Here is a 27,409-nt window from a genome sequence, read left to right on the forward strand (position 1 = left end):
TTCTTGAAACATATAATCACATGGAAAAGGTTCATCGATGATATAATTATCTGGAACGGGGATGAAAAGCATTTTGAAGAATTTGTCCATCACATCAATCAGAATAACTGGAATCTGAAATTCACTAATACATGGAGTAAGAGAGAAATAAATTTTCTAGATATCACTATATTTATTGAAAACGAACAGATAGAAACAAAAATTTACACCAAAGACACTGACACAAATGGCTATCTGCACGCCACGAGCAATCATCACACAAAATGGATCAGCAATATTCCATACGGTCAGTTCCAGCGAATAAAAATAAATTGCTCTAGAAAACAAGATTTTGAAGAAACAGCAAGTGTCCTCAAACAAAAGTTTTATAATAAAAGGTATAATAGGAAAACAGTAGATAAGGCTTATGAGAGAGTAAGCAAAATAGATCGAGACAACCTACTAAACCCGAAAAATCAAGTAAATACAAACAATACAGGTACGGACTATACTATTTGTCCCAGGTTTATCACCACATACAATAGTGGGGCCAAAAATGTTGAAAAAATACTGAATAAACACTGGCATCTACTCAAAAAGGACCCTTTCCTAAAGGAGACACTACTGGAGAAACCAAAAATTACTTACAAGAAAAACACAAACCTTAAAAACATACTAGCTCCTACTAAACTAAAAACTAAGAAAGCACCAACTCAAGAAAATTGGCTAAAAACCAAAACTAAAGGTTTCTATAAATGTAATAGGAAAAACTGCGTGTGTTGCGAACATGTCAGCAAAAACAAGGAAGAAAACAAATGGATTAGAGACAATGAAAACAACAAATTTGAAATCAATAGCTTGATGAACTGCAAATCTGAATTCGTTGTTTACCAATTAACTTGTAGTTGTAATAAAATTTATATAGGTAGAACGAAAAGAACGCTTAAGACTAGATTCCTAGAACATATGAAGAACATCACCAGTGACCAACCAGAGTATGGTATTGGTACCCACTTTGAGGAATTCCATGAAAAAAGTGTGGAAGGCCTAAAGATTAAGGCAATTGAACATATTCCATATAAAATAGGAGAGAATAGGCTACTCCAGTTAAGAAAGAGAGAGACATACTGGATCCACAAATTGAGAACAAGGAAACCATATGGCCTGAACACAGATATAGATCTGGCAGCCTTTCTTTGAAGAACAAAATACACCTTGAACTAAAATACACCTTGAACTCAATTACATAAACACAAATCTGGTTTCAAACAATCCCATAAAATTTTTATATATACTCATATCCTCATATATACACATGTATATACGTAATCACATATACACATATATATTTTTATTCTATGATCAAACATGCTAGTTAACCTTAATTTTATATTTTCATATTTTTATATTATATCTAAAATTCTTTACCACACTTTATATAAGTATTCCATCTCTGGTTATTCATCTACGGTCAGATAATTGCAATTTTTTCCGATATATCCCGCTTACTCTCATTATCTAGTATGTCCTAAACGACATCCCTCAATTTTCAAAGAAATAATCTATTATATGGCCCTTTTTTATATAGATAGCGTTTTTTATATAGATAGCGTTTTAATGTGATCCTATCTTATATATACATAATTATTTCCATACCCATATATATATATATTTTTTATATATATTTTAAATTTTTTATCACATTTTTTATAACACACTGTTCGCGCATAAAGATATACATCGGAATAATTGGAGTATTACACACTCCCCTCTTCTTTTAATTATACAGCTTCATGCTATTTAAAGGCAACCAGGATGCTAACAGATCCTTTAGCCTCTGATGAAGTGAGCTGATACGCTCACGAAACGCGTAAGGCACGTGACGCACGTTCGTGACGTCACATCCGGAATTCCGATTTACCTGCTGAGGTTGTTCACTAGCTGCTCCGTGCAGCGATATTCCTCTCAGCGCTACCACTGCACACCACTACTCAAAAGTAAGTAAATTGCCATCTGCACGCTCCCATTATATATTTTGTCGTGCCATATGGCTACTTACACTTTTATTATATTCTTACATTTTTACACCTTTACCGTTTACGGTTTTACCCCTTTTTAAACAGTCTCTCGTATCATATCCACTACACCAGTATTACTTTTTTCACATTTTTATATTTCTATTTTATATCAATAATAATAAAATTTGTTTTTAATATATTTATTTTTTGGCTCATGTATTTTTTCCATACCTTGTGATTCTTAAATGTATATACATTTTTATACACATTTTTATATCTATATATTATATATATATATATATATATATATATATATATATATATATATATATATATATATATATATATATATATATATATATATATATATATATATATATATATTTTTTTTTTATATATTTTTTTTCCTGGTTATCAGCTCATATTAAATAGGAACTTCCTTCACTTTTACCCTCTGTCCAAAAATACAGTGTGGTAAGAACAGGAGATTCCCACAAGTATCCTCCGGTTCCACGGTAACTATTTGTTTGCCTCCCGGTTCTGAATATATATAAATTACCTTACGATTACCTCTATACACACACCATCTCATATATATATTCTCATACTGTTTATATATATATATATTTTGGTGCATATATTTTTGTCTCCATCATATGTGGTATTCGTGTCTGTTGTTTACACACACCACTAGTATCTACTCGTCGCTGATCGCTGATCCCTGTGATCTAACAGGTGAGCATTTAATATCACTTATTTTGATCTCAAATTATTCAACACTTATCTGGGGACATTCCCATTTTTGCTTCTCTCCCCTCCACTTGCTCATGAGGAACATCTTCTGCAAGCGCTATTAGAACATACCCTATTCATATATATATATATATATATATATATATATATATATATATATATAAAATGAACCCACTGACACCAATATACAGTATATACAGGACACACACACATATATATAATATATATATCTATATATATAATACACTTGTGTACAGTGGGTTAATTATATAATAATTCATTGGTGTCAGTGGGAAAGATATATATTTATATATACATGCATACATACACACACACACACACATACATACACATACAGACACATACAGACACACACATTGGTGTACAATGGGTTAATTATATAATAACTCATTGGTGGTATATATGCAGTTCCAGAAAGGATAAGCACAGGCCCTCTGTAAGAGCAACCGCCAGGGTGCACATTTAATGTGAATAAGTACCAAGCTCGGAGGAAAAAGGCACTCACTGGACTTAAATATAAAAAAATATATAATCTTTATTTAGCACATATTAAAATGCATATATGCCTTTTAATATGTGCTAAATAAAGATTATATATTTTTTTATATTTAAGTCCAGTGAGTGCCTTTTTCCTCCCAGCTTGATATATATATATATATATATATATATATATATATATATATATATATATATATATATATATATATATATATACATTGGTGTACAGTGGGCTAATTTTATAATAATTAATTGGTGTCAGTGGGACCTCTCTCTCTTATATATATATATATATATATACACATTGGTGTCAGTGGGTTAATTATAATACAATTCATTGGTGTCAGTGGCCTAATTATTAAATTCATTGGTGTCAGAGTGAGAAGAGAAGTGGAGGTATGTCGGGTCGCGGCACACCAACAGGGCCACGGCTCTAACACATTACTAATGTACTTATCTTTCAACCTTTACTTATTCTCTCCTTCTTTTATAACCACATGGCTCACCATATGTTAATATGCTATGATATGTTAAGACCAGTTATGTTTCTTAGATACTACACGGTTTAAATGTGGACATCTGAAAGTCCCCTTGTTTCTTTGTTGGAATCTACAGAACAAAAACACAAATCTGTTCAGAAGAGCTGCACTTATGTTATGGACACTAGGGGGTAGATTTAACAACAGTCGAGCTGACATATTCACTGTAGCGAATCATGTTCGCTCAACCTCGCTGAATGCCAGCAGCATACGCTATCAGATTTTAACATTGCACAAGCATTTCTGGAGAAATGCTTGTGCAATGCCTCCCCTTGCTCACTGGCGGCCAATCCCGATCAGTGGCGGAGAACTGCTTCTTAAAGGGACACTGAAGCCAATTTTTTTTCTTTTGTGATTCAGAAAGAGCATGCAATTTTAAGCAACTTTCTAATTTACTCCTATTATTGAATTTTCTTCATTCTCTTGGTATCTTTATTTGAAAAGCAAGAATGTAAGTTTAGATGCCGGCCCATTTTTGGTGAACAACCTGGGTTGTTCTTGCCGATTGGTGGATAAATTCACCCACCAATAAACAAAGTTTGTTTTTAAAACAAATTAACATCCTTTTTACTGCAATTATTTTTCAATAGCCAAACTCCAGCCACACCTTTTGCATTATTTGGAGGAGCCAATATGGGTTTAGTCAGCAAACTACCAGGTAAGTCTTGGTTATATTAATAAAAAGTGAAATGTTTTATAGTGCTTATCTGATACAGTTAATCAGAGACAGATATTTAGCAGAGTTAGCCCTAAAAGTCAGCAAATCCTGAGAATTGGAAATCATTACATTTTCAGAGCTATATTATATGAAAAGGGGACAAAATAAATAATAAAACTATTTTGAAAACTTGTTTTATTGCACATAACTAAACATTATATATAAATATCTCAAGGTGCTTATTGTCCCTTTAAAGCACACCTACCCCAACATCTTTCAAACTGAACAGACTGGAAACACTGACCTTGTAATGTTGCGATTCTTTAAAATAGATTCTGTCTGGGGAGCGGGAGGTGGTGGATGAAGCATATCATTATTGTACTGAGATATCTGACCACACAAAACAACATGGCTGTTTTGGTTCATCTGTGAATGAGAAATATAAGTTATTGCAACATATTAATTGTGTTTTATAATATCAGTTATTTACAAAAACAGCTCTACTGATTGGAAATGGAAATAGCATTATGTGTATTAAATGTGCAAAAATGTATTTTCATTTTGGTGCCAGATTTAGCAGAGTTAAAAAGTGCTACAAACAAATATCTGGACTTACACACATATTTGTGTTTGCATTTTTACTCTAATAAATCCAGCTCCAAAATGAGCTGAAAGTTCAGACAGCGGACATTTTTGTCATTCCTTTCTCAAACAGATGCCAAATTTTTTTTTCTGCACAGCCGTATTATGTATAGAATTAAAGGGACATTGTACACTAGATTTTTCTTTGCATAAATGTTTGTAGATGATCCATTAATATAGCCTATCTGGGAGTGTTAGGGCTAGCTGTACACGCGCATTTACATACTCCTGTTGATGTTATCTGTCTTTTCATATGCAGGGAAGGGGGGGGGGGTCTGCTCTTCATGTTTATCCAGCCCCTTTCAGTGGGTCTCCCAAACTACCTAATCAACAGTGCTATACTGGTAGCTTCTAAGTAAGTTTTTAAAAGGTTTTATACTGGATTTTTAGATCAGTATCAGTGCATATTATTCTTTATAGTAGTGTCTATTACATACAGTTATTTTAAAATTGGTGTATACTGCCCCTTTAAGTTTATTTTAGGGAATAGGTCTTGCTCAGTGTAAGTTAGAAGATAAGATGGGTTTACTTTTCTTTTCATTACCCTGAAATGTTTCAGGAAAATAGTGTGGAGAAAATGTATTTTAGATCATTTGCATTATACAATATGTAATTTTGTTACAATGAACATAAATTGTATATTGTTGTTGGCTAACGTTTAGAAGATGTTTCCTATTAGAATATTCTGCTTACTGTGAGGCGCTACAACAAGGTAGTTAATCTCTGATTACTCAATTAAAACAGGGATATAAGGGGGTTTGTATTTTTGCTAGTGAAGGACAGAGAGCAGAGCAATTGATACAGAACTGATAAACAGAAGGGGCAAGATATAAAATATGACGATATGGATGGAGCCGGGCAATATAGGAAGTGGAAATATCTAGATTCATTAAAGGTCTCTTGTGTATTTAAAGGGACACTGAACCCAATTTTTTTCTTTCATGATTCAGATAGAGCAACTTTCTAATTTACTCATATTATCAATTTTCCTTCGTTCTCTTAGCCGCCAGCTCATTTTAGGTTCAGCACCATGAATAGTGCTTGCTTATTGGAGGCTTACATTTACCCACCAATAAAACATAATTTATGCTTACCTGATAAATTTATTTCTCTTGTAATGTATCCAGTCCACGGATCATCCATTACTTATGGGATATTCTCCTTCCCAACAGGAAGTTGCAAGAAGATCACCCACAGCAGAGCTGCTACATAGCTCCTCCCCTCACTGCCATATCCAGTCATTCGACCGAAACAAGCCGAGAAAGGAGAAACCATAGGGTGCAGTGGTGACTGTAGTTTAATTAAAATTTTGACCTGCCTTAAAAGGACAGGGCGGGCCGTGGACTGGATACACTACAAGAGAAATAAATTTATCAGGTAAGCATAAATTATGTTTTCTCTTGTTAAGTGTATCCAGTCCACGGATCATCCATTACTTATGGGATACCAATACCAAAGCTAAAGTACACGGATGATGGGAGGGACAAGGCAGGAACTTAAACGGAAGGAACCACTGCCTGTAGAACCTTTCTCCCAAAAACAGCCTCAGAAGAAGCAAAAGTATCAAATTTGGAAAAGGTGTGAAGCGAAGATCAAGTCGCAGCCTTGCAAATCTGTTCAACAGAGGCCTCATTTTTAAAGGCCCAGGTGGAAGCCACAGCTCTAGTAGAATGAGCTGTAATCCTTTCAGGAGGCTGCTGTCCAGCAGTCTCATAGGCTAAACGGATTATACTCCGAAGCCAAAAAGAAAGAGAGGTTGCCGAGGCCTTTGACCTCTCCTCTGTCCAGAGTAAACAACAAACAGGTTAGATGTTTGACGAAAATCTTTAGTAGCCTGTAAGTAAAACTTCAAGGCACGGACTACGTCTAGATTATGCAAAAGACGTTCCTTCTTTGAAGAAGGATTAGGACATAATGATGGAACAACAATCTCTTGATTGATATTCTTGTTAGAAGCCACCTTAGGTAAAAACCCATGTTTTCTACGCAGAACTACTTTATCTGAATGAAAGATCAGATAAGGAGAATCACAATGTAAGGCAGATAACTCCGAGACTCTTCGAACCGAGGAAATAGCCATGAGAAAAAGAACTTTCCATGATAGAAGTTTGATATCAATAGAATGAAGGGGTTCAAACGGAACCCCTTGAAGAACTTTAAGAACCAAGTTTAAGCTCCATGGAGGAGCAACAGGTTTAAACACAGGCTTAATTCTAACTAAAGCCTGACAAAATGCCTGAACGTCTGGAACTTCTGCCAGACGCTTGTGTAAAAGAATAGACAGAGCAGAAATCTGTCCCTTTAAAGAACTAGCTGATAATCCTTTGTCCAAACCCTCTTGGAGGAAGGACAATATCCTAGGAATCCTAACCCTACTCCATGAGTAATTCTTGGATTCACACCAATGAAGATATTTACGCCATATCTTGTGGTAAATTTTCCTGGTGACAGGCTTTCGTGCCTGTATTAAGGTATCAATGACTGACTCGGAGAAGCCACGCTTTGATAGGATCAAGCGTTCAATCTCCATGCAGTCAGTCTCAAAGAAAGTAGATTCGGATGATTGAAAGGACCTTGTATTAGAAGGTCTTGTCTCAGAGGCAGAGTACATGGTAGAAAGGATGACATGTCCACTAGGTCTGCATACCAGGTCCTGCGTGGCCACGCAGGCGCTATCAATATCACTGATGCTCTCTCCTGTTTGATTTTGGCAATCAGACGAGGGAGCAGAGGAAACGGTGGAAACACATAAGCTAGGTTGAAGAACCAAGGCGCTGCTAGACCATCTATAAGTGCCGCTTCTGGGTCCCTGGACCTGGATCCGTAACAAGGAAGCTTGTCGTTCTGGCAAGACGCCATGAGATCCAGTTCTGGTTTGCCCCAACGGAGAACCAATTGAGCAAACACCTCCGGATGGAGTTCCCACTCCCCCGGATGAAAAGTCTGACGACTTAGAAAATCCGCCTCCCAGTTCTCTACATATGGGATATGGATCACCGACAGGTGGCAAGAGTGAGTCTCCGCCCAGCAAATTATCTTGGAGACTTCTGACATCGCTAGGGAACTCCTGGTTCCCCCTTGATGGTTGATGTCAGCCACAGTCGTGATGTTGTCCGACTGAAATCTGATGAACCTCAGTGTTGCTAACTGAGGCCAAGCTAGAAGAGCATTGAATATTGCTCTTAACTCCAGAATATTTATTGGGAGGAGTTTCTCCTCCTGAGTCCATAAACCCTGAGCCTTCAGGGAGTTCCAGACTGCATCCCAACCTAGAAGGCTGGCATCTGTTGTTACAATGGTCCAATCTGGCCTGCGAAAGGTCATACCTTTGGACAGGTGGACCCGAGATAACCACCAGAGAAGAGAATCTCTGGTTTCCTGATCCAGATTTAGTAGAGGGGACAAATCTGTGTAATCCCCATTCCACTGACTGAGCATGCATAATTGTAGCGGTCTGAGATGCAGGCGCGCAAATGGCACTATGTCCATCGCCGCTACCATTAAGCCGATTACTTCCATGCACTGAGCCACCATGGGGCGCGGAATGGAGTGAAGAACACGGCAAGCATTTAGAAGTTTTGATAACCTGGACTCCGTCAGGTAAATTTTCATTTCTATAGAATCTATTAGAGTCCCTAGGAAGGAAACCCTTGTGAGAGGAGATAGAGAACTCTTTTCTTCGTTCACTTTCCACCCATGCGACCTCAGGAATGCCAGAACTATCTCTGTATGAGACTTGGCAATTTGAAAGCTTGACGCCTGTATCAGGATGTCGTCTAGGTAAGGAGCCACCGCTATGCCTCGCGGTCTTAGGACCGCCAGAAGTGAGCCCAGAACCTTTGTAAAAATTCTTGGGGCTGTAGCCAACCCGAATGGAAGAGCTACAAATTGGTAATGCCTGTCTAGAAAGGCAAACCTCAGGAACCGATGATGACTCTTGTGAATCGGAATGTGAAGGTAGGCATCCTTTAAGTCCACTGTGGTCATGTACTGACCCTCTTGGATCATGGGTAAAATGGTTCGAATAGTTTCCATCTTGAATGACGGAACTCTGAGGAATTTGTTTAGGATCTTTAGATCCAAAATTGGTCTGAAGGTTCCCTCTTTTTTGGGAACCACAAACAGATTTGAAAAAAACCCCTGTCCTTGTTCCGTCCGCGGAACTGGATGGATCACTCCCATTACAAGGAGGTCTTGTACGCAGTTTAGGAATGCCTCCTCCTTTATCTGGTTTGCAGATAATCTTGAAAGGTGAAATCTCCCTAGTGGAGGAGAAGCTTTGAAGTCCAGAAGATATCCCTGGGATATGATCTCCAACGCCCAGGGATCCTGAACATCTCTTGCCCACGCCTGGGCAAAGAGAGAGAGTCTGCCCCCTACTAGATCCGTTGCCGGATAGGGGGCCGCTCCTTCATGCTTTCTGGCCTGCTTGCCCTTGTTCCAGGACTGGTTAGGTTTCCAGGCCTGCTTGGATTGAGCAAAAGTTCCCTCTTGTTTTGAAGCAGAGGAAGTTGATGCTGCACCTGCCTTGAAATTTTGAAAGGCACGAAAATTAGACTGTTTGGCCCTTGATTTGGCCCTGTCCTGAGGAAGGGTATGACCCTTACCTTGAGTAATGTCAGCAATAATTTCTTTCAAACCAGGCCCGAATAAGGTCTGCCCCTTGAAAGGAATGTTGAGTAATTTAGACTTTGAAGTCACATCAGCTGACCAGGATTTAAGCCAATACGCCCTACGCGCCTGGATGGCGAATCCGGAATTCTTAGCCGTTAGTTTAGTCAAATGAACAATGGCATCAGAAACAAATGAGTTAGCTAGCTTAAGTGTTCTAAGCTTGTCAATAATTTCAGTCAATGGAGCTGTATGGATGGCCTCTTCCAGGGCCTCAAACCAGAACGCAGCCGCAGCAGTGACAGGCGCAATGCATGCAAGGGGCTGTAAAATAAAACCTTGTTGAATAAACATTTTCTTAAGGTAACCCTCTAATTTTTTATCCATTGGATCTGAAAAAGCACAACTGTCCTCAACCGGGATAGTGGTACGCTTTGCTAAAATAGAAACTGCTCCCTCCACCTTAGGGACTGTCTGCCATAAGTCCCATGTAGTGGCATCTATTGGAAACATTTTTCTAAATATAGGAGGTGGGGAAAGGGGCACACCGGGTCTATCCCACTCCTTACTAATAATTTCTGTAAGCCTTTTAGGTATTGGAAAAACATCAGTACTCACCGGCACTGCATAGTATTTATCCAGTCTACAAAATTTCTCTGGCACTGCAATTGTGTCACAGTCATTCAGAGCAACTAATACCTCCCCAAGCAATACACGGAGGTTCTCAAGCTTAAATTTAAAATTAGAAATCTCTGAATCAGGTCTCCCGATTCAGAGACGTCACCCACAGACTGAAGCTCTCCGTCCTCAGGTTCTGCATATTGTGACGCAGTATCAGACATGGCTCTTACAGCATCTACGCGCTCTGTATCTCGTCTAACCCCAGAGCTATCGCGCTTGCCTCTCAATTCAGGCAATCTGGATAATACCTCTGACAGGGTATTATTCATGATTGCAGCCATGTCCTGCAAAGTAATTGCTATGGGCGTCCCTGATGTACTTGGCGTCCCTTGAGCGGGAGGCGAAGGGTCCGACACGTGGGGAGAGTTAGTCGGCATAACTTCCCCCTCGACAGACCCCTCTGGTGACAATTCTTTTATAAGACTGATCTTTACTGTTTAAGGTGAAATCAATACATTTAGTACACATTCTCCTATGGGGCTCCACCATGGCTTTTAAACATAATGAACAAGTATCCTCTGTTTCAGACATGTTTGTACAGACTAGCAATGAGACTAGCAAGCTTGGAAAACACTTTAAACCAAGTTAACAAGCAATATAAAAAACGTTACTGTGCCTTTAAGAGAAACAAATTTTGACAAAATTTGAAATAAAAGTGAAAAAAGGCAGTTACACTAACGAAATTTTTACAGTGTATGTAACAAGTTAGCAGAGCATTGCACCCACTTGCAAATGGATGATTAACCCCTTAATACCAAAAACGGAATAATAAATGACAAAAACATTTTTAAACACAGTCACAACAACTGCCACAGGTCTACTGTGGTTGTTACCCTCCTCAAACACGACTTTTGAAGCCTTTTGAGCCCTTCAGAGATGTCCTGTATCATGCAGAAGGAAGCTGAGTGTCTCTGTCTGTAATTCTAGCTGCGCAGAAAAGCGCTAAAATAGGCCCCTCCCACTCATATTACAACAGTGGAAAGCCTCAGGAAACTGTTTCTAGGCAAAAATCAAGCCAGCCATGTGGAAAAAAACTAGGCCCCAATAACTTTTTGTCACCAAACATATATAAAAAACGATTAACATGCCAGCAAACGTTTTATATTACACTTTTATAAGAGTATGTATCTCTGTTAATAAGCCTGATACCAGTCGCTATCACTGCATTTAAGGCTTAACTTACATTAATCCGGTATCAGCAGCATTTTCTAGCAAATTCCATCCCTAGAAATATGTTAACTGAACATACCTTATTGCAGGAAAACCTGCACGCCATTCCCCCTCTGAAGTTACCTCACTCCTCAGAATATGTGAGAACGGCAGTGGATCTTAGTTACTTCTGCTAAGATCATAGAAATCACAGGCAGATTCTTCTTCTAATGCTGCCTGAGATAAAACAGTACACTCCGGTACCATTCACAACCAAAAATGGGCCGGCTCCTATGCATCACATTCCTGCTTTTTAAATAAAGATAGCAAGAGAACGAAGAAAAATTGATGAAAGGAGTAAATTAGAAAGTTGCTTAAAATTGCATGCTCTATCTGAATCATGAAAGAAAAAAAAAATTGGGTTTAGTGTCCCTTTAAGAAACTTTCTAATTTACTCTTATCAAATGTTCTTTGTTCTCTTTATATCTTTATTTGAAAAATCAGGAATGTAGCTTACGAGCCGGGCTATTTTTGGTTCAGCACCCTGGATATCGCTTTTACGAATATCCATAGCTTACAATATTGATTGTGGGTTTTATTTTTGAAACATTTTTAAAGTGATAGTAAGCTCTCCCCTTTTTAAAATCAGATCCAGAATGTTAGTGATATTTTAGATGGAGTTTAATTCATGAGTTGTAATGAAGATGCGCCATAACTTACTTTTTAATATAGATATGCTATACTAGCCATTTCCACCAAGTCTGTAACCTAGTACGGAAATATTGTCAGATGCTTAAAGGGACACTAACCCAAAAATTTTTTTTTCATGATTCAGATGGAGCAGGCAATTTTAAGCAACTTTCTAATTTACTCCTATTATCAAATTTTCTTAATTCTATTGCTATATTTATTTAAAAAGCAGGAATGTGATGCATAGGAACCGGCCCCTTTTTTGGTTTAGAACCTTGGTTATGCTTGCTTATTGGTGGGTAAATGTAAGCCTCCAATAAGCAAGCACTATCCAGGGGGCTGAACCTAAAATGGGCTGGCTGCTAAGATTTACATTCCTGGTTTTAAAATAATGATAGCAAGAGAACAAAGAAAAATTGATAATAGGAGTAAATTAGAAAGTTGCTTAACCCCTTAGTGACCAGACCACTTTTCAATTTGTTGACCATCTGGGACCAAGGCTATTTTTGCATTTCTGCGATGTTTGTATTTAACTGTAATTTTCCTCTTACTCATTTACTGTACCCACACATATTATATACTGTTTTTCTCGCCATTAAATGGACTTTCTAAAGATACCATTTTTTTCATCATATCTTATAATTTACTATAAAAAAAAATATAAAATATGAGGAAAAAATGAAAAAAAATGCACTTTTTCTAACTTTGAGCCCCAAAATCTCTTACACATCTACAACCACCATAAAATACCAATGCTAAACAGTTTCTAAATTTTGTCCTGAGTTTATAAATACCCAATGTTTACATGTTCTTTGCTTTTTTTGCAAGTTATAGGGCAATAAGTACAAGTAGCACTTTGCTATTTCAAAACCATGTTTTTTCAAAATTGGCGATAGTTACATTGTAACACCAATATCTGTCATGAATCCCTGAATAACCCTTCAAATGTATATATTTTTTAAAAGAAGACAACCTAAGGTATTAAACTTGGGGTATTTTGACTTTTTTCATGCAACCATTTTACCACCAATCTATGCCAAAGTTTGGGGGGGGAAAAAAAATAATTTGATTTTTTGACAAAATAGCAATTTAAGAATACATTTACTGATAATATTAAGGGTTACTGCCAAATAACACCCTCATATGTCTTCAGCAGCATCTCCTGGGTACAGTGATACCACCCATGTATAGGTGTGTCGGGTTCTCGGGGGGCTAAAAGCTCTTATTTTTAGGGAGCGCATTCCAGTTTTTCAACTTGGAATTTTCACATCGGTCATCATGCACCCATGTCCTATTTGGGACATTTCTGAAGCTGGTCAATGGAATTTACCCCCATCAAACCATATATTTTTGAAAAGTAGACACCCTAGGGTATTTCAAATGCTTGTATTTTAACACTTTCCATGCACTAATTCAACCACCAGTCTTTGTCAAACTTTTGGGTAGTCATTATTTTGTGTTATTTTTCACACACATTGTACTTTAGGCATGGATTCTCAGTTCCTGTTATGTGTTACTGCCAAAAAAAACCTCAATATGTGTTCAACAACATCTCCTGAGTACAGTGATACCACCCATGTATAGGTGTGTCGGGTTCTCTGGGGGCTAAAAGGCCTTAATTTTAGGAAGCGCATTCCAGTTTTTCAACTTGGAATTTTCACATCGGTCATCATGCACCCATGTCCTATTTGGGACATTTCTGAAGCTGGCCAATGGAATTTACCCCCATCAAACCATATATTTTTGAAAAGTAGACACCCTAGGGTATTTCAAATGCTGGTATTTTAACACTTTCCATGCACTAATTCAACCACCAGTCTTTGTCAAACTTTTGGGTAGTCATTTTTTTTGTGTTATTTTTCACACACATTGTATTTTAGGCATGGATTCTCAGTTCCTGTTATGTGTTACTGCCAAAAAGCACCTCAATATGTGTTCAACAACATCTCCTGAGTACAGCGATACCACCTATGTATAGGTGTGTTGGGTTCTCTGGGGGCTAGAAGGCCTTATTTTTAGGAAGCGCATTCCAGTTTTTCAACTTGGAATTTTCACATCGGTCATCATGCACCCATGTCCTATTTGGGACATTTCTGAAGCTGGTCAATGGAATTTACCCCCATCAAACCATATATTTTTGAAAAGTAGACACCCTAGGGTATTTCAAATGCTTGTATTTTAACACTTTCCATGCACTAATTCAACCACCAGTCTTTGTCAAACTTTTGGGTAGTCATTATTTTGTGTTATTTTTCACACACATTGTACTTTAGGCATGGATTCTCAGTTCCTGTTATGTGTTACTGCCAAAAAAAACCTCAATATGTGTTCAACAACATCTCCTGAGTACAGTGATACCACCCATGTATAGGTGTGTCGGGTTCTCTGGGGGCTAAAAGGCCTTAATTTTAGGAAGCGCATTCCAGTTTTTCAACTTGGAATTTTCACATCGGTCATCATGCACCCATGTCCTATTTGGGACATTTCTGAAGCTGGTCAATGGAATTTACCCCCATCAAACCATATATTTTTGAAAAGTAGACACCCTAGGGTATTTCAAATGCTTGTATTTTAACACTTTCCATGCACTAATTCAACCACCAGTCTTTGTCAAACTTTTGGGTAGTCATTATTTTGTGTTATTTTTCACACACATTGTACTTTAGGCATGGATTCTCAGTTCCTGTTATGTGTTACTGCCAAAAAAAACCTCAATATGTGTTCAACAACATCTCCTGAGTACAGTGATACCACCCATGTATAGGTGTGTCGGGTTCTCTGGGGGCTAAAAGGCCTTAATTTTAGGAAGCGCATTCCAGTTTTTCAACTTGGAATTTTCACATCGGTCATCATGCACCCATGTCCTATTTGGGACATTTCTGAAGCTGGTCAATGGAATTTACCCCCATCAAACCATATATTTTTGAAAAGTAGACACCCTAGGGTATTTCAAATGCTTGTATTTTAACACTTTCCATGCACTAATTCAACCACCAGTCTTTGTCAAACTTTTGGGTAGTCATTATTTTGTGTTATTTTTCACACACATTGTATTTTAGGCATGGATTCTCAGTTCCTGTTATGTGTTACTGCCAAAAAAAACCTCAATATGTGTTCAACAACATCTCCTGAGTACAGTGATACCACCCATGTATAGGTGTGTCGGGTTCTCTGGGGGCTAAAAGGCCTTAATTTTAGGAAGCGCATTCCAGTTTTTCAACTTGGAATTTTCACATCGGTCATCATGCACCCATGTCCTATTTGGGACATTTCTGAAGCTGGTCAATGGAATTTACCCCCATCAAACCATATATTTTTGAAAAGTAGACACCCTAGGGTATTTCAAATGCTTGTATTTTAACACTTTCCATGCACTAATTCAACCACCAGTCTTTGTCAAACTTTTGGGTAGTCATTATTTTGTGTTATTTTTCACACACATTGTACTTTAGGCATGGATTCTCAGTTCCTGTTATGTGTTACTGCCAAAAAAAACCTCAATATGTGTTCAACAACATCTCCTGAGTACAGTGATACCACCCATGTATAGGTGTGTCGGGTTCTCTGGGGGCTAAAAGGCCTTAATTTTAGGAAGCGCATTCAAGTTTTTCAACTTGGAATTTTCACATCGGTCATCATGCACCCATGTCCTATTTGGGACATTTCTGAAGCTGGTCAATGGAATTTACCCCCATCAAACCATATATTTTTGAAAAGTAGACACCCTAGGGTATTTCAAATGCTTGTATTTTAACACTTTCCATGCACTAATTCAACCACCAGTCTTTGTCAAACTTTTGGGTAGTCATTTTTTTGTGTTATTTTTCACACACATTGTACTTTAGGCATGGATTCTCAGTTCCTGTTATGTGTTACTGCCAAAAAACACCTCAATATGTGTTCAACAACATCTCCTGAGTACAGTGATACCACCCATGTATAGGTGTGTTGGGTTCTCTGGGGGCTAGAAGGCCTTATTTTTAGGAAGCGCATTCCAGTTTTTCAACTTGGAATTTTCACATCGGTCATCATGCACCCATGTCCTATTTGGGACATTTCTGAAGCCGGTCAATGAAATTTACCCCCATAAAACCATATATTTTTGAGAAGTAGACCCCCTAGGGTATTTGAAATGCTGGTATTTTCACACTTTCCATGAACTTATTTAACCACCAGTCTTTGTCAAACTTTTGGGTAGTCATTTTTTTGTGTTATTTTTCACACACATTGTACTTTAGGCATGGATTCTCAGTTCCTGTTATGTGTTTACTGCCAAAAAACACCTCAATATGTGTTCAACAACATCTCCTGAGTACAGTGATACCACCCATGTATAGGTGTGTTGGGTTCTCTGGGGGCTAGAAGGCCTTATTTTTAGGAAGCGCATTCCAGTTTTTCAACTTGGAATTTTCACATCGGTCATCATGCACCCATGTCCTATTTGGGACATTTCTGAAGCCGGTCAATGAAATTTACCCCCATAAAACCATATATTTTTGAGAAGTAGACACCCTAGGGTATTTGAAATGCTGGTATTTTAACACTTTCCATGAACTTATTTAACCACCAGTCTTTGTCAAACTTTTGGGTAGTCATTTTTTTGTGTTATTTTTCACACACATTGTACTTTAGGCATGGATACTCAGTTCCTGTTATGTGTTTACTGCCAAAAAACACCTCAATATGTGTTCAACAACATCTCCTGAGTACAGTGATACCACCCATGTATAGGTGTGTTGGGTTCTCTGGGGGCTAGAAGGCCTTATTTTTAGGAAGCGCATTCCATTTTTTACACTTCCCATTTTCACATCCCATGCACCCATGTTCTATTTAAGACATTTCTGAAGCCGGCCAATGTAATTTACCCCCATAAAACCATATATTTTTGAAAAGTAGACATCCTAGGGTATTTCAAATGCAGGTGTTTTAACACTTTCCATACACTAATTCAACCACTAGTCTTTGTCAAACTATTGGGCATTCATTTCTTTGTGTTATTTTTCACATACATTGTACTTTAGACATGGATTCACAGCTCCTGTTATGTGTTACTACCAAAGAAGACACCAATATGTGGTCACCAACATCTCCTGAGTTCAGTGATACCACCTATGCATAGGTTTGGTGGCTTGTTTGGGCGGTGCAATGCCAAATGTCTGACATGTGTTTGTGATTTTTTTTCACATTTAACATATTTTCTTTGCCTATCGTCTTTTTTTGGGGGTCTTTTAACATACCCCAATTTATTTGTTTTCCATAAATGTGATTATATTTAAAAAGTTGACCCCCCAAGGTATTATACATGGAGTGGTTTGATGACTTTGATGCAACCGTTTTAGCCCAAAAAATTGGAGAAAGTATATGGTGGTAATTTTTCAATTTTCATTGTTACAGACACATTGCTTTTTTACTATGATTTAGGAGAGACTGTTGTAAGTTATTGCAAAAGAATACTTTAGGTTGTTTTCTGCAAGGCACCCTGAGTACACCTATGCCCCCCATGCATAGGTTTGCCAGGATTTTGGGAAGGTTATGTTACATGATTTTAGTTATTAAAAATGAGAGTATTTCTTCTGATAGGCCTATCTTTAGTTTGGGGCCTATCACATACCCCACTTTTATTTATTGCATTCAAAGTGTATATTTTTTAAATGTTGACACCCCAAGGTATTGTATATGGTGTGCTTTGATGCCTTTGAAGCAACCGTTTTAGCCCAAAAAATTGGAGAAAGTATATGGTGGTAATTTTTCAATTTTCATTTTTACAGACACATTGCTTTTTGACTATGATTTAGGAGAGATTGTTGTAAGTTATTGCAAAAGAATACTTCAGGTTGTTTTCTGCAAGGCACCCTGAGTACACCTATGCCCCCCATGCATAGGTTTGCCAGGATTTTGGGAAGGTTATGTTACAATTTTATGACTTGTGATTTTAGTTATTAAAAATGAGAGTATTTCTTCTGATAGGCCTATCTTTAGTTTGGGGCCTATCGCATACCCCACTTTTATTTATTGCATTCAAAGTGTATATTTTTTAAATGTTGACACCCCAAGGTATTGTATATGGTGTGCTTTGATGCCTTTGAAGCAACCGTTTTAGCCCAAAAAATTGGAGAAAGTGTATGGTGGTAATTTTTCAATTTTCATTTTTACAGACACATTGCTTTTTGACTATAATTTAGGAGAGACTGTTGTAAGTTATTACAAAAACATACTTCAGGTTGTTTTCTGCAAGGCACCCTGAGAACACCTATGTCCCCCATGCATAGGTTTGACAGGGGTTTTGGTTAAAAAAAAAAACAGGCCCAATTTTAGAAAAAAATAGAGTAGTGAAATGTAAAAATCTGGCACAGTAAAAGTAAAAAAAACAAAAAAACATCTAACTATAAACATAACCAAAAAAATATATATATATGTAACAGCAAATGTATTTATTTTTTTTAAAAATTGACCATTGTATGGTACCGCTTGAAGCAGTCCCCAATGCAGAGTGCAGGCTGTCCAGGGCAATCAGGACAGTAATATATGGTGTCCCTTCTCTTCCCCCTCTTGGTACAGACTCTGCATTTTTTTTGTGGTTTCTGCTTTGTGGCATTAGGGGGGATTTTAAAAATAAAATGGGTAGCCCCAACTCTGCTCTCTCCCATCACCGCCCGGGGAGCAGGTGCATCATGGTACAAAATCCCTGTAATAATCTGGAGCTGAAACTGTAAAAAAGTCTTTTTAACTCTGGGGTTTGCTTTTTTGAACAACAAAAAAGCGTTGTGGGTTGCAATCTGCATTAGGTAAATTGCAACCTTTTTGTACCAGGCCCTTGTCTTCCGCATAATTAGATAGGGCTGCAGCAGCTGATCAGCCAGATCAACCCCACCCATATGCCGGTTATAAGACTTGATGCACACTGGCTTCCTTATGATCTCAGCTCTGCCACGTACAGAAACCGCCACCGTCCTCTCTGTGTGGATGGTGGTAAGAAGGTATACATCCTTCTTGTCTCTGTACTTCAGTGCCAACAGCTCCTCTTGGCGCAGAGCTGAGGTCTCCCCCCTTCGTAGCCGGGTGCGTACAAGCTGTCCTGGGAAACCTGCGCGGTTCTTTTTAATTGTACCGCAAGCTACTGTATCAAAGCAATACAGTAGCTTGAACAAAAGGACACTTGTATAAAAATTGTCTAAGTACAAGTGATACCCTTTGTTCATTAGGGGTAATATCAGGTCCCAGACAATCTTGCCAGTGGTTCCCATATGTTCTGGGCAACCTGGAGGGTCAAGGTGGCTATCCTTTCCCTCATACACCCGGAAGGCCTGAGTATACCCAGTCTCGCTGTCACAGAGCTTATACACCTTTACCCCATATCTGGAGCGTTTGGAAGGAATATACTGCTTGAATCCCAGCCTTCCCTTATACTTCATTAGGGATTCATCAACGCATATATTCCTTCCAGGTGTATAAGCCTCTGCAAACCTGGCAGAAAAGTGGGTTATCAGGGGGCGGATTTTATACAGCCTGTCAAATTGGGGATGCTCCCTAGGGGGGCACAGGCTGTTGTCGCTGAAGTGCATGAAATGCAGAATCATTTCATACCTCTTCCTCGACATAGTCTGGGAGAAAATGGGGGTAGAGCAGATGGGGCTAGTACTCCAGTAGGAGCGAATGGAGGGTTTCTTTATGATGCCCATCAGCATAGTCAATGCCCAGAATTTTTTGAATTCTGGCACATTGATGGGGGCCCATTGCTGCTTTGCCAAATATGTTCCAGGCTTTGCAGCACGGAACTGATGGGCATATAAATTAGTTTGGGCGACAATGTTCCCCAATATATCATCGCCCAGAAACACTTCCAGAAACTGCTGGGGGCTAAAACCTGCCACATCTATATTTATGCCAGCATTTGCTGTGAAGGGTGGGATATCTGGCCTCTGGAGATGAGGCGTTACCCACTCTTCAGCAGCAATGGCAGCAACACGCCTCCTTCTGGCAGGGGGGCTAGCAGGGGGGCTGGCAGGGGGGCTGGCAGGGGGGCTAGCAGCCACAGATACATCACTATCAGTTGAGACTGCATCTAGTGATGTATCTGAGCACATGGCAGGGTCAAAATTGGGGTCTGAGTCAGAAATAGAGGCATCTGACTCTGACGCAAGGATGGCATACGCCTCCTCAGCACTATATCTTTTCTGTGACATTTTTGTATCACAGAAAACAATTACTAAAAAAAATTAAATTAACTAAATTAATTAACTAAATTAACTAGCAAAAAAGTACAGCTATGCTACTGCCAGTGATTTATAGCGATCACTGGCAAGCTAGAGGTTAATGGCTCTGAAAATTAAATTAAATTAACTAAATTAATTAACTAAATTAACTAGCAAAAAAGTGCACCTTTGCTACTGCCAGTGATATATAGCGATCACTGGCAAGCTAGGGGTTAATGGCTCTGAAAATTAAATTAAATTAACTAAATGTTTCTGAAAAGAGCCTTTGGGTTTTTAAAAAATTACAACAACAAAATTAACCCCTAAAAAAATGCACAGACAGCAAAATGCAGCAAAAAAAAAGTGCACCTTTGCTACTGCCAGTGATATATAGCGATCACTGGCAAGCTAGGGGTTAATGGCTCTGAAAATTAAATTAAATTAACTAAATGTTTCTGAAAAGAGCCTTTGGGTTTTTAAAAAATTACAACAACAAAATTAACCCCTAAAAAAATGCACAGACAGCAAAATGCAGCAAAAAAAAAGTGCACCTTTGCTACTGCCAGTGATATATAGCGATCACTGGCAAGCTAGGGGTTAATGGCTCTGAAAATTAAATTAAATTAACTAAATGTTTCTGAAAAGAGCCTTTGGGTTTTTAAAAAATTACAACAACAAAATTAACCCCTAAAAAAATGCACAGACAGCAAAATGCAGCAAAAAAAAAAGTGCACCTTTGCTACTGCCAGTGATATATAGCGATCACTGGCAAGCTAGGGGTTAATGGCTCTGAAAATTAAATTAAATTAACTAAATGTTTCTGAAAAGAGCCTTTGGGTTTTTAAAAAATTACAACAACAAAATTAACCCCTAAAAAAATGCACAGACAGCAAAATGCAGCAAAAAAAAAAGTGCACCTTTGCTACTGCCAGTGATATATAGCGATCACTGGCAAGCTAGGGGTTAATGGCTCTGAAAATTAAATTAAATTAACTAAATGTTTCTGAAAAGAGCCTTTGGGTTTTTTAAAAATTACAACAACAAAATTAACCCCTAAAAAAACGCACAGACAGCAAAATGCAGCAAAAAAAAAGTGCACCTATGTTACTGCCAGTGATATATAGTGATCACTGGCAAGCTAGGGGTTAATGGCTCTGAAAAGAGCCTTTGGTTCTATATTTTTTAACAAATAAAAGAAATAAATCTCTCTCTCTGCTAAATACAGGTCTCTCTCTCTCTCCAACAAAATGGCAAGTGAGGAGAGGGAGGGAGATCCACACTGATCATAGTCAATATTTACAAATATTGACATGATCAGACAAATGGGGTATTTTATTATTATTTTTTTTTTTAGGGTGGGAGGCTCAGATTGGGTGACCCTAGCTTGCCCCTATGATGATGCAGGCTAGGGACACCCCCAGAGGCCCCATGATGCACTGGGCATCGCCATCTTGGATGCCTAGTGAAGGGGGAGGGGGGGGGGGCTATTTAGGGCTTTTTTTTTTATTATTCGTTTTTTTTTGTTTTTTTTTTTTATTTTAATTTATAACTAACTAAGTGCCTCGACCCACCGAGGCACTTAGCAAACAAGCAGAGCATCGGAAGCGTGTCTGATCGCTTCCGATGCTCTAAAACACTGCCGGGCTCCACGTGGAGCGAAACCGGAAGTGATCACTCGTGGGGGAGTGATCAATCCGGTCCCGGCACTCGGGAACAGTATTGCAGGATGCCTAGACCTCAAGGCAAGCCTGCAATACTGTTAGAGCAGCTGGAAGCGATTTCGATCGCTTCCAGTGCTCTGTTAAACCGACGACGTATGCCATACGTCCTCGGTCGTTAAGTGCTTTTTTTTTGAGGACGTATGGCATACGTCGTCGGTCGTTAAGGGGTTAAAATGCCATGCTCTATCTGAATCATGAAATAAAAAATTTGGGTTCAGTGTCCCTTTAAGGCGGATGATAACTTGGTGGATGTGGTTGCTAAGGGTTGTAGATATAGGGAAAATCTATAGGGAATTTGAAAGCCCCAACTCAACTTAGGCCAACTATCACGAGTAGTTCATCGTGGTTATGCTTCAAAAGGTACCTATAGGTGCAGCTATCCTTATTGTATTGCTTGTGACCACTTACAGATTGGAGAGGGTTTTATGAGCACTGTTACAGAGGAAAGATTTAGACATTTCTCCTGTCTAAATTGTACAGTGGTTTATGTTGTTTACCTCCTCCCAAGCACCCATTGTGGAATACAATATATAGAGAAATGAGGCAAATAATCTGTGAACACCTTGCTAGTATAAAACTAGGGAAAGTAACTACTCCATTGGTGCAGCATTTTAAGGAGGTACATAAGAAAAGCGCCAATTCTCTATGTTGGACTATCATTGAGGTAGTAAAATGCCCGGTGAGGGGAGGAGACAGGGACAAACTTTTAGGTAAGAAGGAGGTTTTCTGGATACACAGGCTTAAGACAGAGTACCAAACGGATTTAATTCCGAATATGATGTCATTAATTTCTGGGAATAGCTGTCAGTGGCCTCTGTATACCAGAGAACATAATTTATGTAAGGACTTACCTGATAAATTAATTTCTTTCATATTGGCAAGAGTCCATGAGCTAGTGACGTATGGGATATACATTCCTACCAGGAGGGGCAAAGTTTCCCAAACCTCAAAATGTCTATAAATACACCCCTTACCACACCCCCAATTCAGTTTAATGAATAGCCAAGTAGTGGGGTGAAAAAAATAAGGAGTAAAAAGCATACAAAAAAGAGGAACTGGAAAAATAATTGTACTTTTATACAAAAATCATAACCACCATAAAAAGGGTGGGCCTCATGGACTCTTGCCAATATGAAAGAAATGCATTTATCAGGTAAGTTCTTACATAAATTATGTTTTCTTTCATGTAATTGTCAAGAGTCCATGAGCTAGTGACGTATGGGATAGAAATACCCAAGATGTGGAAGACCACAGAGAAGTCACTAGAGAGGGAGGGATAAAATAACAACTGCTATTTTCGCTGAGAAAATTAAATCTAAACAAAATAATAAGTATTTCTTAAAAATGTCAAGAAAAAAACTTAAATCATAAGCAGCAGAATCAAACTGAAACAGCTGCCTGAAGAACTTTTCTACCAAAGACTGCTTCTGAAGAAGCAAATACATTAAAATGGTAAAATTTAGTAAATATGTATACAAAGAAAACCAAGTTGCTGCTTCATTATTAAAAGTCCAAGAAGTGTCGAGTGACCTAGTAGAATGAGCTGTAATTCTCTGAAGCGGAGACTGTCCCGCCTCCAAACAAGCCTTGTGAATCAAAAGCTTTAACCAAGATGCCAAATAAATGGCATAGGTTTTCTGACTTTTACTGGAACCAGAAAACACAACAAATAGACTAGAAGTCTTTCTGAAATCCTTAGTAGCTTCAATATAATATTTCAAAGCTCTTACAACATCTAAAGAATGTAAAGATCTTTCAAGAGCATTCTTAGGATTACGACACAAAGAAGGAACAACAATTTCCCTACTAATGTTGTTAGAATTTACAACCTTAGGAAGAAATTTAAACAAAGTCCGCAAAAACAGCTTTATCCTGATGGAAAAATCAGAAAAGAAGACACACAAGAGAAAGCAGACAATTCAGAAACTCTTCTAGCAGAAGAGATAGCAAAAGAAACAACACTTGCCAAGAAAGTAGTTTAATATCCAAAGAATGCATAGGCCCAAAAGGAGGAGCCTGCAAAGCCTTTAAAATCAAATTAAGACTCCAAGGAGGAGAGATTGATTTAATAACAGGCTTGATACGAACCAAAGCCTGAACAAAACAATATATATCAGGAAGTTTAGTAATCTTTCTATGAAATAAAACAGAAAGAGCAGAGATTTGTTCCGTCAAAGTACTTGCAGACAAACCTTTATTCAAACCATCCTGAAGAAACTGTAAAATTCTAGGAATCCTAAAAGAATACCAAGATATTTTATGAGAAGAACACCATGAAATATAGGCTTTCCAAACCTGATAATAAATCTTCCTTGAAACAGACTTACGAGCCTGTAGCATAGTATTAATCACTGAGTCAGAGAAACCTCTATGACTAAGCACTAAGCGTTCAATTACCATACCTTCAAATTTAGCTATTTGAGATCCTGATGGAAAAACGGCCCTTGAGACAGAAGGTCTGGTCTTAAAGGAAGTGGCCAAAGTTTGCAACTTGATATCCACACAAGTCGCAAACCAAAATCTGTGAGGCCATTCTGGTGCTATCAGAAACACATGCGATTGTTCCATTATGATCTTGGAGATCACCCTTGGAAGAAAAAACTAGAGGCGGAAAGATGTAAGCAGGTTGGTATGGTCAAGGAACTGCTAACGCATCTACCATCTCTGCATGAGGATCCCTGGACCTGGAAAGATACCTGGGAAGTTTCTTGTTTAGATGGGACGCCATGAGATCCATTTCTGGAAGACCCCACATCTGTACAATCAGACAAAATACATCTAGATGGAGAGACCACTCCCCTGGATGTAATGTCCGACGGCTGAGATAATCCACTTCCCAATTGTCCACACCAGGGATATGTATTGCAGAAATTGGACAGGAGTTGAAATCACAGTCTAGGAAGGATGAACAAAGGAGGCCCCTTGAATAATAAGGTGATGGTTTAACCACCAAGTCAGAGAGAGTTAAGTGTTGGGATTTAAGAATATCAATTGTGATAACCGAGTATAATCCCTGCACCATTGATTCAGCATGCAAAGCTGCAGAGGTCTCATGTGAAAATGAGCAAAGGGGATCGTGTCCGATGCTGCAGTCATGAGACCTAAAACTTCCATGCACAAAGCCACTGAAGGTAATGATCGAGACTGAAGGTTTCGACAGGCAGAAACCAATTCATTTGTCTCTTGTCTGTTAAAGACAGAGTCATGGACACTGAATCTATCTGGAAACCTAAAAAGGTGACCCTTGCTTGAGGAATCAAAAAACTCTTTGGAAAATTGATCCTCCAACCATGTCTTTGAAGAAACAACATACAGTTGTAAGAAAAAGTATGTGAACCCTTTGGAATGATATGGATTTCTGCACAAATTGGTCATAAAATGTGATCTGATCATCATCTAAGTCACAACAATAGACAATCACAGTCTGCTTAAACTAATAACACACAAAGAATGAAATGTTGCCATGTTTTTATTTAACACACCATGTAAACATTCACAATGCAGGTGGAAAAAGTATGTGAACCCCTAGACTAATGACATCTCCAAGAGCTAATTGGAGTGAGATGTCAGCCAACTGGAGACCAATCAATGAGATGAGATTGGAGGTGTTGGTTACAGCTGCCCTATAAAAAACACACACCAGTTCTGGGTTTGCTTTTCACAAGAAGAATTGCCTGATGTGAATGATGCCTCGCACGAAAGAGCTCTCAGAAGACCTACGATTAAGAATTGTTTACTTGCATAAAGCTGGGAAGGGTTATAAAAGTATCTCTAAAAGCCTTGCTGTTCAACAGTCCACGGTAACACAAATTGTCTATAAATGGAGAAAGTTCAGGACTGCTGCTACTCTCCCTAGAAGTGGCTGTCCTGTAAAGATGACTGCAAGAGCACAGCGCAGACTGCTCAATGAGGTGAAGAAGAATCCTAGAGTGTCAGCTAAAGACTTACAAAAGTCATTGGCAAATGCTAACATCCCTGTTAGCGAATCTACAATACGTAAAACACTAAACAAGAATGGATTTCATGGGAGGATACCACAGAGGAAGCCACTGCTGTCCAAAAAAAATATTGCTGCACATTTACAGTTTGCACAAGAGAACCTGGATGTTCCACAGCAGTACTGGCAAAATATTCTGTGGACAGATGAAACCAAAGTTGAGTTGTTTGGAAGAAACACACAACACTATGTGTGGCGAAAAAGAGGCACAGCACACCAACATCAAAACCTCATCCCAACTGTGAAGTATGGTGGTGGGGGCATCATGGTTTGGGGCTGCTTTGCTGCATCAGGGCCTGGACAGATTGCTATCATCGAAGGAAAAATGAATTCCCAAGTTTATCAAGACATTTTGCAGGAGAACTTAAGGCCATCTGTCTACCAGCTGAAGCTCAACAGAAGATGGGTGTTGCAACAGGACAATGGCCCAAAGCATAGAAGTAAATCAACAACAGAATGGCTTAAGCAGAAGAAGATACGCCTTCTGAAGTGGCCCAGTCAGAGTCCTGACCTCAACCCGATTGAGATGATGTGGCATGACCTCAAGAAAGCGATTCACACCAGACATCCCAAGAATATTGCTGAACTGAAACAGTTCTGTAAAGAGGAATGGTCAAGAATTACTCCTGACGGTTGTGCACGTCTGATCTGCAACTACAGGAAACATTTGGTTGAAGTTATTGCTGCCAAAGGAGGTTCAACCAGTTATTAAATCCAAGAGTTCACATACTTTTTCCACCTGCACTGTGAATGTTTACATGGTGTGTTCAATAAAAACATGGCAACATTTCATTCTTTGTGTGTTATTAGTTTAAGCAGACTGTGATTGTCTATTGTTGTGACTTAGGTGATGATCAGATTACATTTTATGACCAATTTGTGCAGAAATCCATATCATTCCAAAGGGTTCACATACTTTTTCTTGCAACTGTAAGTTGACTCACAAAACCGATTAGAAGCTTTAGATTTACCCTTAGACTTTTTATCTTGGGGCAAAAAAACTCCCCCCCCAGTAACAGTGGAAATAATAAAATCCAACTGGGAACCAAACAAATTATTACCCTGGAATGATAGAGATAGTAACCTAGATTTAGATACCATGTCAGCATTCTATGATTTGAGCCATAAAGCTCTTCTAGCTAAAATAGCCAAAGACATAGATTTAACATCAATCTTGATGATATCAAAAATAGCATCACAGATAAAATGATTAGCATGTTGAAGCAAACTAACAATGCTATGCAAATCAGAATCTTTTTC

The 27,409-nt window shown here is 38.5% G+C and overlaps 1 protein-coding gene across 1 annotated transcript in view; it reads right to left on the bottom strand.

Moving 5' to 3' along the window:
* LOC128657178 (prostaglandin reductase 2) overlaps window positions 1-27,409 on the bottom strand; it is an 81,046-nt gene that overhangs the window by 7,649 nt on the left and 45,988 nt on the right. Inside the window, exon 7 of the mRNA XM_053711428.1 lies at window positions 4,771-4,892. Within this exon, the coding sequence (XP_053567403.1) occupies window positions 4,771-4,892 (122 nt within the window). The remainder of the gene's footprint in view (window positions 1-4,770; window positions 4,893-27,409) is intronic.

The sequence above is a fragment of the Bombina bombina genome, chromosome 1 (genome assembly GCF_027579735.1).
Source record: "Bombina bombina isolate aBomBom1 chromosome 1, aBomBom1.pri, whole genome shotgun sequence".
Taxonomy (NCBI): domain Eukaryota; kingdom Metazoa; phylum Chordata; class Amphibia; order Anura; family Bombinatoridae; genus Bombina; species Bombina bombina.